This window comes from Saccoglossus kowalevskii, chromosome 3 (genome assembly GCF_978046115.1).
Source record: "Saccoglossus kowalevskii chromosome 3, keSacKowa6.1, whole genome shotgun sequence".
Lineage (NCBI taxonomy): Eukaryota > Metazoa > Hemichordata > Enteropneusta > Harrimaniidae > Saccoglossus > Saccoglossus kowalevskii.
The window spans coordinates 38,726,360-38,746,736 of NC_140643.1; the positions used below are offsets into that span (position 1 = coordinate 38,726,360).

The 20,377-nt window shown below is 36.6% G+C and overlaps 1 protein-coding gene across 1 annotated transcript; it reads right to left on the reverse strand.

Annotated features, from left to right (window-relative positions):
* Positions 1-236: 236 nt before the first annotated feature.
* LOC100374885 (uncharacterized) lies at positions 237-19,648 on the reverse strand. Its single transcript, XM_002737796.4, has 5 exons — positions 19,350-19,648; positions 1,961-2,057; positions 1,434-1,499; positions 1,085-1,252; positions 237-847 (listed from the first exon to the last, which is right to left on the reverse strand). Exons 1-5 carry the CDS (start codon positions 19,557-19,559, stop codon positions 369-371), a joined length of 1,020 nt encoding a protein of 339 aa, XP_002737842.1. The 5' UTR covers positions 19,560-19,648; the 3' UTR covers positions 237-368.
* Between the last annotated feature and the right edge of the window lie 729 nt (positions 19,649-20,377).

The window sequence follows — 20,377 nt, forward strand, 5'->3', positions numbered from 1 at the left end:
GGCGTTACGCTAAAAATTAACATATATAATTGGTAATGAAATAATCCGTAAAGATCTGTAAACAATCACAAGCAGTGAAAACATGTCTATAAACCACATATTGCAAAGAGGTGTTACAAAAATACAAATATCATGGTTTTTTTTTTAGAAATGGAAACTGTAACATACCGATTTATTCTGTAAATTCGTTTTCATTATGATGAATTTGTGACGACTACATAATAAGGTGAACAGCACAGAAAACACAATCTTATATGGGGCAATCTGTCAGTTTCTGAATACAATAAATGTAAATGTATAAATCTTCTATTAGCTGCATAGAATAATATTAGCAACAACTACACACGTGACCAATACACTCATTGATATCATATGGTACACACGGCACATGTCAATTCATTGCCATTGACATATGGACCACATGGAAGTGATCCACATCGACCCTCTACAGGATACAACGACGCTCCATCTGCGTTTGCACTACTACCATCTCTTCCTTCAGGATTACGGTCTACACAGATAAAATCCTTGTTTGAAGCATGGTCATAGTATGAGGACATCAAATAGCCATAATACTCTCTGGTCCACTCAGTTGAGGGGCATTCATTACGAGCAGGAACCATTAAGACGGTACCACGAGAACGGACTCTGCACACTGCACACACTGCATCATGATTGAACACAGCTGACAAAGGGCTGAACGAGTTCACCTGATACTCTGTACCATACATCAAAGCTCTCCACTTGTCTGTACCACTTACTACGTCGTCATATATAGGATTCAATGGCAGACATTGGTAGTTAGAACCACTACCTATATGAGAGAAATATGCTCCTCCTATCACACCTAGTGGGCAGAATGAACTTCATATTGTAAAACATTTATTCACTCATTTTGGATATAATAATTATGGTTAAATCTTATTATTGAGAATACATAGAACACGACGTTTGTAGCAAATATCTGACATTCGATTACAGACAAATTTGAATAAGGGTTGTTTTCGAATTCATGCAAAATCATACAAACGTATCTATACGTGCCTTGAACATTATTAAACTGTAAAACTTCTATTATACATACCTTCATAAACTAATTCAGCAGTATCTTCACACGTGGATCTTCCCCATCTCACATACACAGATCCAGCTGTTCCATTTACGTTGGTTGATGTACCATCATCACTTGCTGGCCTATCATCGATATCGTTGTCATTGCTTGAATTGGGACACCCAATACCTGGTGTTCCAGCTATTCCAAAAAATGTAATATATTTAAATCTCTACTTACATTTATATATGTGATATTAATAATGCAGATTCATGTACACCTTGAGCCAGCAAAATATATTTGATTGTCTTTCACAATTTTGTTTATGAAAATGGAATTGTACGATGATAACTCAGGAACTATTACAATAAACATAACTTACGAATTCCAGGAATTCCATTGTTTCCAGGGGGACCTTGTGGTCCAGGGGGTCCTCGCAAAATTGAAGCTAGAAAGAAACACAACAACAAATTTAATTATGTTCAGTTATGTTGAATACGACCGTGACATCCACATATAAAAGAAGTGTCACATATTTACAACACTACGACAGAGACTTTCCGTATTTGACAATCTAAAATCTTTTCGTTCTTTTGTAAAATTTTTTGAAAACAACTGATTCTGTCAAGAAAATTCGAAAATATATTAAGAATAATTCATGAAAGATTTCACATGGACATCAATACAATTATCATAATTACCAATTACACGTTCAACAATACATGTAAGAAAAATAACTTTTAGTAAACATGATTTCACTTAGTAAAAACGTAATGTTAGTACGACTTTCACCATACTGTATTCACTTCTGCACTAACATTATACCAATGAATTTCTCGTAGTCAGAAATTTTGTTTGGACTGTCAAAAAAGTGTGCTGACTTCATGTTAATATAATTATATGACTTACAGTGCTCAGCCAACCAGCTGAGATCACATGTGACGTCACGTTTGCTCAGATGGTGCTCTCTGGTGTCATCTTTTCTACTGCGTTCATTCACGTCTGTCTGAAAATAATAAAAACAAGTTAATAAATAAGCATATTAAAGTAAACTCATTTGATTGTGTGTGAGTGCTACACATGTCATATCTTCTCGTTTCTAGTAATGTATTGTTATGTATCACTTGCTTGTGTCTACTGTTCTTGAACATAAACCATTCTTATCATTTGAAGCAAAATGTTATTATATTACGTATTTTTTTTACTAAACTATTTCCGAAAACTTGGAACTACTATATTAACCTAATGAATATTATAAATTTTAAGTGAAGACATTTCTACATTGAGTATAACACTTGATTAAATGTGCACTCTATGTAGAATTTATACGAGATGCAAGCAAACATCAACATGTGTGCGTTGCTGAATGAAAACGTTTGTAACACATTATTGATATTGTTTTACGACTTTGACATTGACAATAGAGTGAAATCATGAAAGAAAATAAATTATACTACAATGATAACTTAGTCTTATAGATAGATATATTCATGTGTCTCCCTGCTGACACATTCGTAATTCTACCTTCACCCGTGTCCCTTCCTCCCGAACTTTTCAAGAGGCATGATAGGCTGCACATGACTTAAATAGTTTGTCATGCTTGCTTTTAATAAGTTGACTATCTTATTGAAGAGAAAACTAGGATTTTGTAGCGATTATTCGCGCTTGCTGCAAGTTTCGCCAGCGAGCTTGGATAAGCGCTTTGGAACACTCGATCTATGTTCATTCATTCTGCATTCATGAAACTAGTGCATCGGCCTGGGGGCTGGGCGCGGGCCTTACTTACGAATCAGTCAGTACATGTGAGTTTCATTGATAATGTACTGAAGTCACGGAGACAGTTAATCAGTGATGACACCGAATTCTGAGCCGACTACGTATGTACAAATAAGTTGCGATACACCAGACCATCCTTAAGTGCATTGGGAATAACGCTCTGAAGGGCTGGATCCCAGGCTAGCGTAATTCGTTTGTCTAGAGTGCCTTGGATTATGCCGCGGGATGGCCACTGCAGTGTTTGAGTTTGTTAGGGACTGGACAGAAGTACAGGAGGGGGTAGGTCGGTGTTTTTTTTGTTTTTTTTGGGAGGGGGGTCACTGATTTTTGTGCAAGTGTTGAGGGGAGGAATGAAGGTACAAGCAGTACAAGCCTCATGTCACCACAGTAAACGTAGTCGAGATTTTAGGCACAGACTGGTTGACTGTATTGCATATTACGCATTCAGCAATTACATGTAGTATGCAAATGCAGTACATTGCAGTGATGTGGCTAGCACCTTTCTACAATAAAGGTACAATCAGTTACCTATGGTTCTGTAATGTTTGGCTACAAGGCAGAACTTTCTTCCCCACCCATTCTTCAATGCACAGTATATTTGGCTTTGGCAAAAAGGGAGTCTTTGCAGTTAGTTTGTCTGTATGTGTGTATGTGTGTCCGTCTGTTCCACTGATTAGGTTTTGGTAAAAATCCTTGCATATTAATTACCTAATTTGTATGATAATTAGCTGATTTTTGGCTGTTTCATGACTGTTCCACTGATATGTAAAGAATCACTCATTGGATTGTGATGAAACTTGGCACACAGATGCTCCAAACTAATGCGCAGATTTGATTAGTTTTGGGTAAAAATCTGTGCAATATTAATTACCTAATTTGCATAATGATTAATCAATTTTCGGCTTTTCCACTGATATCTCAAGTACTAATCATCACATTTCAATAAAACTTGGTACATGTACATAGATGTCATAGGACACTGCACAAACCTGAAAGTCTTTAGGGTAATATCAGTAGATATTAATTACCTAATTAGCATAATTAATTAATTTTCAGCTTTTGATATTTCAAGTAGTAATTGTCACATTTCAATGAAACTTGGTACATAGATGTCATAGGACACTGCACAGACCTGATAGTTTTTAGGGTAATATGAGTACATATTAATTACCTTATTTGCATAATTAATTAATTTTCAGCTTTTGATATTTCAAGTACTAATCATCACATTTCAATGACACTTGGTACATAGATGTCATAGGACACTGCACAGACCTGATAGTTTTTAGGGTAATACGAGTACATATTAATTAGCATAATTAATTATATTTCAGCTTTTGATATTTCAAGTAGTAATCATCACATTTCAATGAAATGTGGTACATAGATGTCATAGAACACTGCACAGACCTGATAGTTTTTAGGGTAATATGAGTACATATTAATTACCTAATTTGCATAATTAATTAATTTTCAGCTTTTGATATTTCAAGTAGTAATCATCACATTTCAATGACACTTGGTACATAGATGTCATATGACACTGCACAGACCTGATAGTTTTTAAGGTAATACGAGTACATATTAATTACCTAATTTGCATAATTAATTAATTTTCAGCTTCTGATATTTCAAGTAGTAATCATCACATTTCAATGAAATTTGGTACATAGACATCATAGGACACTGCACAGACCTGATAGTTTTAGGCTAATATCAGTATATATTAATTAGCTAATTTGCATAATTAATTAATTTTCAGCTTTTGATATTTCAAGTAGTAATCATCACATTTCAATGACACTTGGTACATAGATGTCATAGGACACTGCACAAACCTGATAGTTTTTAGGGTAATATGAGTACATATTATTTATCTAATTTGCATAATTAATTAATTTTCAGCTTTTGATATATCAATAAGTAATCATCATATTTCAATGAGACTTGCTACATAGATCTTCTAGGATTATGCAGAGACCTAATTAGTTTTAATTGGATATTAATTACCTAATTTGCATAATGTTTCACTCATATATAAAGAACCACAAATTGGATTTTAATGAAACTTTTAAAGAGAACTATGCAGAAACCCAATTAGTTTTTGGTAAATATTTATGCTTATTAATCTCCTAATTAACATAATTAATTAACACTGATATCTCAATTACTGATCATCACATTTGAATAAAATTTGGTACATAAATGCTCTAGGACAATAGACAGGCCTGATTAATTTTGGGTTAAAATTTGTTCATATTAATTCTCTAATTAGCATAATAATTCATAATTTTTTTGTTCTGTTCTGTTCTGTTCATATTAGTTACCTGATGTACATAATTAGTTTTCAGCTTTTCTATCAATATCTCATGTACAAGTAATTTTGAATTAATTTTTAATGTGTCTTCAATACTCTCAGCACACGGGAGTTCTTTCTAAGCTTTCTTTGATTTTTATCTTTTTAGTGTAGGTTTTATAGTAGATAGATAGATAGAATTTTTTATTTAGAACGTATCAATGAAGTCTTGAGTAAAGTCCAAAAATAACAATAACAAAACAAAACATTCTGGGCAACAAAAACTTACAGTACTAAAACATATCAAGAATATAGAAAAAAAATGCTAAGAATAAAAAAATCATTACTTGAAACAATAATAGGAAATAATTCATCCATGCTAAAATCTTCCAGCTTTGGGACATAGATGTATAAAGCTGCAAAGAATCTAGATCTTTGTTCTTTGATTTGACAGTTATTACAATATAAAATGTAATGTTCATTGAATTCATGAAAATTACATAGCCTGTTTTCCTTCAAAATGCCTTTATGTCTACCGGATTCAATGGGAAAATAGTGTGTAGAAGTTCAAAATTTTGTATAAGCTATTCTATGTTTTTTTTTTAATTTTTTTTCTGAATAATGTTCAAATTCAAAATTTTCTTTAGAACACCTGTAAAAGTCAAGCTTACAATTGTTCAACAAATTGTTTTTCCACTTCATACGGTACAAACATTTGAGCTTCTCTTAATATCACAAGAATTTGGATGTGGGTCTGAATTAGTTAGATCTGTTATCACTAGTAATTTTTGTTAAGCCATGGGTCATGCACAAAAGTTTAGGATTCTTCATAGGCTGCATCAATGATAGAATTGTTTTGTTTTTACATACTAGTCTTTGATAATATTTCATAATTGAAACACAGATATTCAATATAAGTGGATATTGACCCAATTCACATCTACATGGGCCATTAGATGCTTTCCTGTGCACACCAAGAACTCTTACAGAATTTCATGTGAAGTTTTTGTCATGAACTTGTTTTTGCGTATCTGTTGACCGACTTAATTAGTTGATTATTAGCTGAATTGCTGTGTTATGTCTGTCATCGTTTAGGCCTATTTGATGTTTTGGACGGAACTTGGCTCAGTGATTTGGAACTAATTACCAGATAACCGCCGCTATTCAGACTACTTATTCTGACAGTTGGTATTCATAGTTATTAATGTAGTGAACGATTAATCAAAAGATATGACGTATTCAGTACTTAGTGTGATTGGCTTTATGATTGAAGGTTACGCCCTAGAGTCTTTTTACTGTTTTGTAATTGGTTAGAGTTTTGAAAGTGAATAAAGAGAGTTTTGAGTTGGTCTTGGGGAACACAGCACGATAGACGCAGTCGAGTCCAGTCCTGGAGAGCCTTGGGGCGAGCCTTGACGCAGTCTAAGAGAGTCTTGGGCCAGCCTTACGATAGTCCTGGGGATTTTTTCCCCAGGGCACTGTGTCTTATAGAGTGCTCGATTGACCGACTAAGACGAGAGCTGAAACGTATTTCATTGTGTGTGTCTTATTTGACTGTAAAGTTAAAGCGACTTTCCCGATCCCGCACCTCAAGGGGACGCGATAGAGAGACGAGACGAGATTTCCCCCTGACACGTGTGGAGAACCCCTCAGAGCAGATTTTCCCCCTGATACGTTTTGGATGAACCCGGGCAAGTGTTTAACACACATTGACATCCTGTGAAGAAAAGTGAAATGGCGAAGGTGTGTCTTTCTTGTGAACCGAACTAACTAGCTCCATGGCAGAGACGACTCAGAAACCGCGCTTGACGACTAACGGCTTTACCCGAACGACACCGATGTACAATGCTGAAGAGATGAAGATTTCAGAACCCCTTACGAAGGACGAGTATCGTATAGGACTGTATAATTAAGAATTGAGCGACATTAAAGACAAGAAGATGACAAAGAACGACCTGTACTAACGCGACAAGAGAGGAGACGCTTATCGACTTTAATTAGAACTTTAGCTATCTGTGTATTGCTTAGAGAACCGCTCGTTGGACACTGTAACGGACACTGTGTAACCCAAGGACGTTGAACTCTTTTCACAATCCCAACCCTATTGTTCAGTAATGTAATGTATTGCTTGCTTTTCCTATCGTTTTTTCTTACCGTTTTTTTTTTTGTGGTGTTGAATTGTATGTTATGTAAGCGCACAGATTTGTGTTTTGAACTGATATTTAGTGACGTTCGAGGTCCTTTATAACGATTTAAGCGCGCCTCAGTGGACAAGTATTTACAACACAGTGTTTTGAGTTTTGTGAAGTTTTATGGTGTTTTAATGAGTTTATGAGTACGGATTATGATGGGGAAAGTAATGCCCCAATGAGTTTTTCAGAGTCTTGAGATTTGTCGATGTACAGAGATATCGACGTTTTAAGAGTTGTTGTTTATGTGTTGTTCCGGAATACTTCTTACGCTTTTTGAGTTGATAGCACTTTTGTAACGTTTTTTAATGTCTTTTTGGGATGAGAGTTTGGTGCGCCTATATACGTATTGTTGGATATCGCAAGCTTTTGTTCATGATTGACAGGTTTATATGTGACTCAGTAGTTTCTATCGTTTTGCTTTTCCCTGTCTTTTTGCCAGAGGAGTAATGTGTTATGATAGCGGCTTTGTCTTTGCATTCCGTTTCCACGCTGTATGACTTTTGTTTAGATTAACGACTTTTGAGTTCAGTTGAAGTTTATAAGCGTATATGACAGGAGTTTGATTAATAGCTTTTTATTCATTGTTTACTAGTTACCGCTTTGCAATGCTTTAACCGAGAGACGCATCCCTGGTAATCACGTGATCATGCTGTCGACTGCAGCGATTGGCTGATCGCTTGGTTACACCACCACGCCTTAGTTTTTTTGACCTTTTGATATAGAGATTGTAACCTTAGTAACAGAGACAGTGCAGCGAAGGGTTACCTCAGCGAAACTGTTTGAGAAAGTGAGTCGATTGGTAGCCTTTCCCTTGTTTTTGATTTATAACCGTTGATATTTGTGACTTTATAACCATTGTTTTTAGACTTTATAATCATTGTACTTAATTAATTAGTGTTTTACTCTTTTGATTTATACCTTTTCTTAGTATTGTATTTAACCCTATGATGATGAGTGGCTGACGGTATCTTTGATTTATGAACGTGTAATTCCAGGAGGTACAATCTCAGTTTGGGTGAAGGGATGTGTCATGAATTTGTTTTTGCGTATCTGTTGACCGACTTAATTAGTTGATTATTAGCTGAATTGCTGTGTTATGTCTGTCATCGTTTAGGCCTATTTGAAGTTTCGGATGGAACTTGGCTCAGTGATTTGGAACTAATTACCAGATAACCGCCGCTATTCAGACTACTCATTCTGACAGTTGGTATTCATAGTTATTAATGTAGTGAACGATTAATCAAAAGATATGACGTATTCAGTACTTAGTGTGATTGGCTTTATGATTGAAGGTTACGCCCTAGAGTTTTTTTACTGTTTTGTAATTGGTTAGAGTTTTGAAAGTGAATAAAGAGAGTTTTGAGTTGGTCTTGGGGAACACAGCACGATAGACGCAGTCGAGTCCAGTCCTGGAGAGCCTTGGGGCGAGCCTTGACGCAGTCTAAGAGAGTCTTGGGCCAGCCTTGCAATAGTCCTGGGGATTTTTTCCCCAGGGCACTGTGTCTTATAGAGTGCTCGATTGACCGACTAAGACGAGAGCTGAAACATATTTCGTTGTGTGTGTCTTATTTGACTGTAAAGTTAAAGCGACATTCCCGATCCCGCACCTCAAGGGGACGCGATAGAGAGACGAGACGAGATTTCCCCCTGACACGTGTGGAGAACCCCTCAGAGCAGATTTTCCCCCTGATATTTTTCTGGAATTAATTTATCTGAGAAAAGTTTTGTTTAAAAATTACAATTTTCGACTGTACATTTATTGTTATTAGCCCCATATAAGCTGTGGGTTTGATAATAGAGTTAAATAGTTTTTTAGCCAGACTAACAGAATAACATTCCTCACTGATCCAAAGCATTTGGTACATCTTAAACAGTGCTTTCTGTGCTTTGTCTCGTAGCCTAGACATAGCATTATGAAACTTTCCATTTGTTTGAAAAACAATGCCAAGGTAATTATAATAATTAAGAGACTGTAATTTTGTGACGTCCAAATAAAACTGTTAAAAATAATGATTTTGCTTTTGTTAATGTTTACTTTTAATTACCAATTGTTACAGTAATTTTGGACTGCATCAATGCACTTTTGTAACCCCTCTTGGGCTGTAGAAAACAATAGCAAGTCGTCAGCATATAACAAGAATGTACACGATTCAACACACAACACTCACAAAGGTGCCAGTAAAATTGTGTATATGTCACCCTAATGTGGCACATACACAGTATCATACATTGTTCTCTTCTCGATGAGACCTGGGCTAACTGATTGAAGTAGAAAAGTTCTAAGTTGTGTAGTAGAACATCAATTAGTATGTATATATAGTTTTAATACATGTACTATCCTTACACTTAAAAAGGGGAGGGTCACAACTTTTCATGCACCATTCAAGGGGGAAGGCGACTTTCAATAAACACCGGCCTGACCCCGCGTACTTTTGTTCAGTCACTTTGGTATTTTGACAGTATCTCTAAATATTATTTATAGTTTATTTCTTGAAAGACAATTGGGATGACGTAAACCAATACTCAAGCAGTCCGCTGCGTGCTCAGGTAGCTTGTGGCGCACATCTGTACACCATAGAGCGCAAAGGGTTACGCCGGCTGTGTTTGTAAAAGGTGACCCTTTGTCAGACTGAAGCTGCTGAAATTAGATTTATAAAACCATGAAGGTACAAAAGGCGTCCATGATAAAACTCAATAAAATTCAATCACTTCTCTTCCTTTCTCGAAATGTGTGTTCGTATATGATTACATGCATGTGCATTCAGATCTAAATCGGTGCCCTGAGAGGAACCATGATTAAGTGCTACAATTTATGTTTTAAGAGATATTCAGTATATTTATATTCTACAAATGCTCGCCCCAACAAAGTTTTAGTGACCATCATAGCTCGCTGTCTTCGGATCGTTAAAACTGCATTTCCATCGTTGTTGGGGTACACATTCATAAAATATGCATGGGATGGCTCATTGAGATTGTAATGGCAGTATTTTGTGTTTTCAAACGACATGTACACATACCACACTTCACACATATACTCTATAATCTGACACCACCCCCTACCGCAAATATCGCTTCCTTAGAAAACAGCTTCTCCACAGAGTTTGAAATATTTATTCGGTCTAGTTGACTATCCCTGATACGGGTATTGCTAAATCGCCAGCTGTGAACTTTATCAGGATTCCCATATGAAGTTACACATCATTCTAGCATGTTAGTGTATCTTTAATTTTATTTATTAAAATATGTACACATTATATCTAATTGGGGTAGGAATTGCCAAGCCAATTTATAAAATTATAAACAAATATTTTCGTAAATAACACCGACCGTGAAATACGCCCTCGAGAAGTGTTATAGACGTTATATTTTATATTGCAATTTCTTGTATTTTAATTAGTTGTATTGCAATGCATTAGTAATAATGTATATATATAGAGTTTTTCCTTCTCCTAGACTAGCTGCCAACCAAGGCTATGAGTCCAGTCAATTACGCATTCGTTAGTGAATGAATCCAGTGGAATTGGCCTTCCCATTGAGTGTGGAGCACTCACCCAGGGTAAACTCCTTTTTTTTACTTTTATGGTTTTATAAACCTAATTTCAGCAGCTTCAGCAAGACATGGGATTACCTTTTACAAACACAGCCGGCGTCACCCTTTGCGTGTACAGATGTACGCCACAAGCTACCCGAGCACGAAGTGGACTTATAGGAATTAAACTATGAATAATATTTAGAGATCTGTCAAAACACACAAAATACCTCAAACACTGCGGTGCCATCCGGCGCGACAAATTCCACGACACTCGAATTACGCTAGCCTGGGATCAAGCCATTCGGACTGCTCTTTCCAATTCACGTAAGAATGGTCTGGTGCATCGCTTCTATTTGTGATTTTAGTACATTACCACTAGAACTCGCATGCGCAGACTGACTCGAAGGTAAGGCTGGCCCACAGTCCTCCAGAATGCACAAATGCAGTATGTGATCCAGTGTTTCAACGCGCTTAGCCAAGCTCGCTGGCGAAATTTGCAGCAAGCGCGACTAATATTCACGCAAAATCGCTACATAATCCTAGTTTTCCCTTCAATAAGATAATTAAATATTGAAAGCAAGCATGACAGACTTGACAAGTTATTTGCATAAAACAGGTGAATTCGGGAGGAATTGACACGGATGACATACAAATGTGTCACCAGAATAACAGTGTTCCTCTGCAAGCAAGACTCCTGTATTTCTGCATAGTTGTGTTGCAGAAGCCATTGACTGTCGACCATTATTACATCCTGGAACTGTGAGTTATCACCAGTGCACACTTCCCTAAGCAATCCCCTATTTTAGTGACTTTATTCATTGTATTTTTCTGTGCTTTATTTCATGTAATTATTTTTAGAGGTATTAAATCCAAGAGCTTTAACTCGATATGTTGTATTTCATTTCCAGTACTATTGTCTTGTCTACCCCAAACTAGCAGTGAAAGAACCCCCTGTCCAGTGTGAGTTCTGCGGGTGCCCTCTCATTAGCGATAAGCAGGCCTTACACTGTGACACTATTAGGCTTCTCTAGAGAGCATCTTGCCAGGACATTTAAAAGAATTGTTGGAAGGTATCAGGAGCCTGTGAGCTACAAGAGGGAAATATCTAGGAACTTCAAACTTAGCACACAATTTGTCTGTACAACTCACGTTACCTGGTTACAAAGTCAAAGATTAAGTTTAGGAATTTTCGTAATGTAACAAGAGGATTATCGTAAAGTAACATAATCCGCATGTGACCCCTAACACTGTATATTAGCAGTAGCCATCTGTTATGTTCAACTCACAGTTTGTATAACATATATACACAAAGGTCACACCGGCAGTTAGCTGATACATATTTAATTACTAGACCAAAATACTTTTCATACATTAGAGTATGATAGATACTTTCAGTATTTACAGGTTTCTAATCAACCCACAATGTTTATTAATTTATTGTATTTCCACCAAAAACACGTATTGAAAAGTGTTTATAACAACATTGTTAAAAGTGCTTTTACTAGACACACATTTTGAGTAGTGTTTCCACCAGGAATATGTATTGAAATATGCTTTTCATCACAAAACTCCAAAAAGTGCTTTTAATAGACACACATTTTGAGAAGAGTTTCCACCAGGAATATATATTGACATAATTTTTATGTTTATTATCAAAAAACTTCAAAAAGTGCCTTTACTAGACACACATTTTGAGAATTGTTTCCACCAGGAATATGCATTGAAATATGCTTATTATCACAAAAAGTGCTTTTACCAGACACACATTTGTAAAGTACATACTGTACACTACACACGAAGGTGCCCTGTACAAAAATAATTAAAAAACTTGTATATTCGGCTGTTTTAGGTTGAAACATTGCATGTGTCTTTGTTTCCTGAAGTGCTTCAAAGTATAACAGTTTGGAAGAAAAGTGTTTTAGTTGTTTTTATGAACTTATGGACATGTCGTATACATAAACACTTATAAAACATGTATAATCGGTTGTTGTGGGTTGACATATTGCATGTATGTTAAAATATAATAGTTTGGAAGAAAAGTGTTTAGTTACTCTGATGAACACAAACGTGTTTCATACATTTAACACTTTGCGAAACATTTATAGTCTGATGTTTTGGGTTGAAACATCGTTGGTGATTTGTTTCCTGAAGTGTTTAACATTTTCAGTTTTCGAGAAAGATGTTTAAATAACATGTGAGAATGCTCAGGTATTTCATAATATAATACAGATGTTTTCAATTTCAACAGTGTGCTTTCAATTAAAACAGTGAACGTGCTCCAAAGATTTACAGTTTTGTGGATTACAGTGCAACTGTTGTTACAGTAGTAAACCCAACTCGTAAACAAGCATTCAGTCTTCTAGTCTAGCCTAGTAGGATTTAATTGTGAGATTTGGCATACAGACAAAACTGTCAGCACTTTAATAATACGGTAAACGTGAATCAAATTGTGACCGGTTAATAATGTTTATACATTACTACTATAGTAAACAATACATTGAATATTGCACTCTGCAAGAACAACACAAAACAACTGGCACGTACACCATACTACACTACATAGTCAAATCAGGAAAAGAAAGATATATGGACCCCATCGTATCCATGAAGTATTGTCAGGTGTTTCGAAATCCTGTGACGTCCATCAAATAAAAATTGTCTGCCAAGAAAGAACTGCGAAAGAAACTTCAGTGAGTTACAAATGAGTTACAAGTGCGTTATTTCTCAATCAGCGTTATTGGCTAGATGTAGTTAATACAGCAACACTAAGGCACCGACGTAATAAAGATGCAAGAATTGATCTTTTTTTTCTTTTTAGATTATAGTTTTTAAATTTAAGACCCTTTTTATCCTTTCCTAAGGATTTTATGCGTCTAATAAATATAATTATTATTATTATTATTGAAGAAAAAACACCCCTTATTGCAGGCATATATTGAGAACGTCCTACCTCCCTTGCGAGCATTCTCTGCCGTTTTTTGCACTCAAGTGGAGTGTGATCAACTCAAACAAGCTACTTATGTTAGCTGTGTGGATGACTCTGGGGGATGACTTTCCGTATGCTCGTGTCGGAAGTGACGGGAAAGTCCCGGTGGGAAAGTTCGGGCGGACGTCCCAAACGTCCCTGGTCGAGGCTATTGGTCCGCCAATTCAGGGTCTATTGCGGTGTATGGGAGTGGTTGTTGAGTTTATTCCAGGGGGCCTATCGTAAAATTTAGCATTTTAAAGGGGGTCTATTTGCCTCCCGAGCGGCCCCACTTTAGAAGGTGAAAAGCACCCCCTTTTCCGCTAAATTTGGATCGCACATGGGGTAGTAACGGCATATAGCATGGGCGGATTTAGGGGGGCGCCCCCTATTTTTAACAACCAACAGGGCTTCGCGCCATCGGCGCTCGCGAACTTGGCATTCGGCCAACTTATCGGCCACCCTATTCCAGAATCCTAGATTCGCCGTGTATAGTGTGACCCCCCCCCCCCCCCGTGACCGGCGTAATAAAGATTCTAGTACATTCTTTCTGGTTCTTTTGGTAGAATAAGTACGTACGTCACAGTATGTCAGGTAAAAACAATGCATCAAGCCAATAGGTTAAAAAAATCGGTGTATGTATGGTAGTTTAAAGTAGTTTCCGCCCAAGGACATGGTAGAGGTATGTATGGGGGTCTAAAAACTAACTCTGCGACGCGATTGTGCGACTCGCCGAATGTCGATTATTGCACTCTGCGACAGGATCGCAGTGTCACTCTGCGAAGAGCACGATTCCTATTGGTTGGTTGGTCGAACAGCTCGAATCCCAATGGTCGATGTTCACCGCAGGCCTTATAAAAATTAAGTTTTAGATGGTAAAAAAGGTACGGTAAAAAAGTGTGTGAACACTATGTACCGGCGACATGCCGCACTGTTTGGTGATCGGCAAGCACATAGAAGACAAATTGTGGGACCAAATAAATGACACATGGTTTACGGTTTTTAGACACATCACACCGCTAGCTAGAAAAATTAAATAGTGTAACGTGCACGTTGGTTTTGACTGCCTATTTAATACCGTGTTACGTTATCGCCATCTTGGAGTTGTAAGGCTTCGTCCCGACGACTATGCTCATTAGCATAGTCGGCAGCTTCAAAGCGAGTGGAACGCGAAGTACTTTTCACACGTTCTGCAACGAATGTCGTACGTCTGCTTTGACTTTGTTGAGTGCATCAAGGAAAATAATTTGCATGCAGTGAAAACAAAAATCATTCACGACGTGCAACGTTTGCCATGACAGCAGTTGTTTGCAATCGTCTGCCTTCGTTTAGATCATAAACGGACTCGAGACTTGTGGTCTACGATCGATCAGCTGGTATTTTAACCACCAGAAATGAAATACTTTGTAACAGTTGTGAAAAGTAAACAAAAACGGCGTTGGTTTGTGGTATGAATGTAATTATTTTTGTATCATAATTTTTGAAGTCAGTATTACTGAAAATTATGGTTTATTTTTTTAAATCAACGCCAAATTTCGGTGGTCCATATTGATCTTAATGTAGCGGGAAGGGAAATTCTTCATTGACTCCCATGTGCGAAGCACAAAATGGGAGTCTTTGCAGTTAGTGTGTCTGTATGTGTGTGTGTATGTGTGTGTGTATGTGTGTATGTGTGTCCGACTGTTCCACTGCTATCTCAAGAACCATACATCGGTTTTTGATGAAACTTGGTGCATAGATGCTCTGGGCCAATGCGCAGATTTGATTAGGTTTTGGTAAAAATCCATGCTCGTTAATTACCTAATTTGCATGATAATTAGCTAATTTTTAGCTGTTCTATGACTGTTCCACTGATATCTAAAGAACCACTCATTGGATTTTGATGAAACTTGGTACATAGATGCTCTGAACATGTGCGCAGATTTGATTAGTTTTTGGTAAAAATCCGTGCATATTAATTACCTAATTTGCATGATAATTAGCTGATTTTTAGCTGTTCCATGATTGTTCCACTGATATCTAAACAACCACTCATTGGATTTTGATGAAACTTTGTACATACATGCTCTGAACTAATGCTAGGTTTTGATTAGTTTTTTGTAATAATCCGTGGATACTAATTACCTAATTTGCATAATGATTAGTCAATTTTTGGTTTTTCCACTGATATCTCAAGTACTAATCATCACATTTCAATGAAACTTGTCATATGACACTGTACAGACCTGATAGTTTTTATGGTAATATCAGTACATATTAATTACCTAATTTGCATAATTAATTTTCAGCATTTGATATAAGTACTAATCATCACATTTCAATGAAACTTGGTACATAGATGTCATATGACACTGCACAGACCTGATAGTTTTTATGGTAATATCAGTACATATTAATTACCTAATTTGCATAATTAATTAATTAATTTTCAGCATTTGATATAAGTAGTGAGCATTACATTTCAATGAAACTTGGTACTTACATACTCAAGGACTATGCAGAGATTGATTGTTTCCGATAAATATTTGTGCATATTAATCACCTAATTTGCATAATGATTAGTCAATTTTCGGTTTTTCCACTGATATCTCAAGTAATAATCATCACATTTCAATGAAACTTGGTACATAGATGTCATATGACACTGCACAGACCTGATAGTTTTATGGTAATATCAGTACATATTAATTACCTAATTTGCATAATTAATTAATTTTCAGCATTTGATATAAGTACTAATCATCACATTTCAATGAAAATTGGTACATAGATGTCATATGACACTGCACAGACCTGATAGTTTTTATGGTAATATCAGTACATATTAATTACCTAATTTGCATAATTAATTAATTTTCAGCATTTGATATAAGTAGTGAGCATTACATTTCAATGAAACTTGGTACTTACATACTCGAGGACTATGCAGAGATTGATTGTTTCTGATAAATATTTGTGCATATTAATCACCTAATTTGCATAATTAGTTAATTTTCAGCTTTTCCACGGGTATCTCAAGTACTAATCATCGCATTTCAATGAAACTTGGTACATAGATCCTTTAGGACTATGCAAAGACCTGATTAGTTTTAGGGCAAATAATTGTGCATATTAATAAATAATTTGCATAATTAATTTTCAGCTTTTCTACTGATATCTAAAGTACTAATCATCACATTTCAATGAATCTAGAATTATGCAGACCCAATGAGTTTCTGGTAAATATTTGTGCATATTAATCACCTAATTTGCATAATTAACCAACTTTCACACTGATATCTCGGGTACTAAACATCACATATCAATGAATGTACATGGATGCTGTAGGACAATAGACAGACCTGGATAATTGTGGGTTAAAACCTGTACATATTAATTACCTAATTTGCATAATTAACCAATTTTAAGCTTTCACACTGATATCTAAAGTACTAATTATTCCATTTCAATGAAACTTAGTACAAAGATGCTCTAGGACAATGTACAAACCTAATTAGTTTGGGGTAAAAATCTGTTCATATTAATTCCCTAATAAGCATAATAATTCATAATTTTTTGGTTCTAATCACATTTCAATTAAACTTGGAAACATAGATTTTCTGTTACATTGCGCAGACCTCATTAGTTTTACACTCAAATATGTTCATATTAATTTTCTGATTTGCATAATTAGTTTTCAGCTAAGTAATTTCGAATTATATTTAATGTGTCTCCAATACTCTCAGCACATGGGAGTTCTTTCTAAGCTTTCTTTGATTTTTTTCTTGATTTTCCAATAATTGATAAAACGGTTACTTTGTACCTTGATTCATCATCCCAGCTTTTCGAAATTTCGGAAAGACCAGTAGTGCTCAAACGCTAACACTACTACCGTTTCGTTAATATTTGCACAATGTTTAGACCATGTATATGTATACTACCGGTTATACTCTGTTGTTGACGATTCTGATAGAACGGGTGACAAGCTTCCTGGCGCAAACAATGTATATTAATCTAGCGTCCATTGTCAGCATTGTTACAGTCAAGACTTCGTCTGAGAAATAGTTTCATTTTCTAAGTCTATATTCTATTTTAATAACATCATTTTACTAACGCAATGGCGATAAAAAAAAAAGCAAAGACGCCAATGACAGAGTAGGCAAAGAAAAATCTGCAACTCAGGGTCATATTACTAATTTAGACTTACCTGCAGCCTGTTGTAATTCCGATGCAAAATTACAGGACTTTCGCGTTCACCCTTCGTTTATGCAATTTATATTTATTTTTTAAGAATTTTTCATCGGAATCGCAACAGATAGCAAGCACGTCTAGGTCATATTATGACCAACCTCGCGAGTGGTTCGAAAGGGACGATTAGGCTGAAATATTCGCATCAACGCGAGAGTTTCAACTACTTAACCGATGACGACACCGATACGTGAGACCATGGATGTACTAAGAAACTACATCCATGGTGAGACCGTTGAGTGCCGGTGATCAGACGAGGAAGTGAGTATAGGAAATCTCGTCGACATCGGCCAAATAAACAAAACCATCGTTTCCGTTTATGCAGTAGCGTGCACTCATCTAATTTTCCGTTGACACTGCCGTTTTACTAGTAGTTTTCCATCTTCAGCAGTAGTTTCAATCCATTCACACAGCTTTACGTTTTTTCTCTCTTAATATTCTTAATAAAACAGTATTGATTGCCTAGAAACAGTTTGACCCGCTACATGCTTTATTTTGGAATTCAAAGTGATGAATATCGTCATAACAAATTATACTTGCTAATGACAACAAAAAAAGTAACATCGTGTGCTCCGGATCGTGTGAAACATACTTCGCGCTCTACTCGCTTTGAAGCTGCCGCCTATGCTAATGAGCATAGTTGCGGACGAAGCCTTACAACTTCAAGATGGCGTTAAAGGGGCACCTTCCAGTTAAGATTAATTTTACAACAAATTTACTTTCTGGATTAAAATAACAATGGATAACAAAAGATAGATTAACATTGTAAACAACATAAACAATAGTGTCCCATGATTCTTTGGTGCAATCCATGGGATTGAGCGGTTCCCCCTTTAATGTTACCAGCTCCCTGATGTTACACCGTAATAAGGCACCCAACACCAACGTGCATGTGTTTTGTAACCCCTCTCATCCCCTCCGGGGGATGTTATACATGTTAATAAATCTATGTTAAATACTTGCTGATTACCGAACCGTGCGGCATGTCGTCGGTAAATACTTGTTTACCGTAGTTCGCGAGCAGTCGGCGAAATAACCATTTAAAACTGAACATTTCTATAAGGCATGGTGTGTACCCTTACATCGATCGACCATTGAGATTCACGCTTTTCGACCAACCAATGGGAATCGTGCTCTTCGCAGAGTGACACTGCGATCCTGTCGCAGAGCGCAATAATCGACATTCGGCGAGTCGCATAATCGCGTCGCAGAGTTAGTTTTTAGACCCCCATACATACCTCTACCATGTCCTTGGGCGGAAACAAACTACTTTAATGTGTAGATTTTAGATGACGATTTAACAGTCTTACCTGCAAAGTTGACATGTCTAGTTTCAAACCGTCCAGTGTCTTCTGCATTTCCTCTAGCCTGTCTTCCAGTTGTCCATTCTTGAAAACCAAATATGGGATGAATACCATACAGAATAATAAGCAAATCATCGAAACACCGAGTACACACCGAAACACATTCTCAATCCTTCCCCTCTTCCCAAAGTCGCTACGCTTGTCTTCAGGAAACATTCTGGTGCAGTGTCCATACAATGTGTAACGTGTCAGACACCAAAATACTATGAAGATAGGGTGTTATTGTCAAGTGACTGTATATAGACAAAAAAGAACGGGGATAAGTGCGCATACTCATTTTCAGCCTATCAGGCGTGCCGTAACAGCGAGTATTTCCTTGATTTACCCAGAACTCTATGCGAATCCCCCTTGATTCTGGCTGCTGGCCATTTTCGTTCATGAAATCGTCGGATATCATCAGAAAACGCGGGATTTGTGCAGTTTTGAATAAAACCAAGTTAGCGATTATGAACAATAGTTATTAATGTAACATCTGATCCCCTCTAAAAATTTTGTTTCGCATTTTAAGGTAAGAAATCGACATTTGAAACCGACAGGGTGTCGATTTACTCGGTGCCGTGTTTCACAACTTGTTTATTTATATACGTATAGCCAATGATTTTTATTGAAAATTAGTATTTATTGATTTTCAGCCCCCAAGTGACTGTGGACTGTCGCCCTTTAGTTGGGACCACGTCAGAACCAGAACTTAAACTGGGCGACTACGATACACGGTTGATGTTGAAGTTTAAAGTTCCTCCACAGATCTGTGCATTGGCAAACATGCCGTGCAACTGCGGTACTCCACTGACGGAATGACTTTCGTTGAAATCGGTCGTCGCTGACTCGTGAGCTGCACACTACAACCTCGTTTGTGATGTTGCTTGCTTGTCGTGGATAGACTGAGTCTTGGTTACCGGTTAAATTTTGCTAATTTGGCGTTGGTAATCTTTATTTGGAACTGAGTAACGCCGCAACGTCGCCAGCAGAAACCT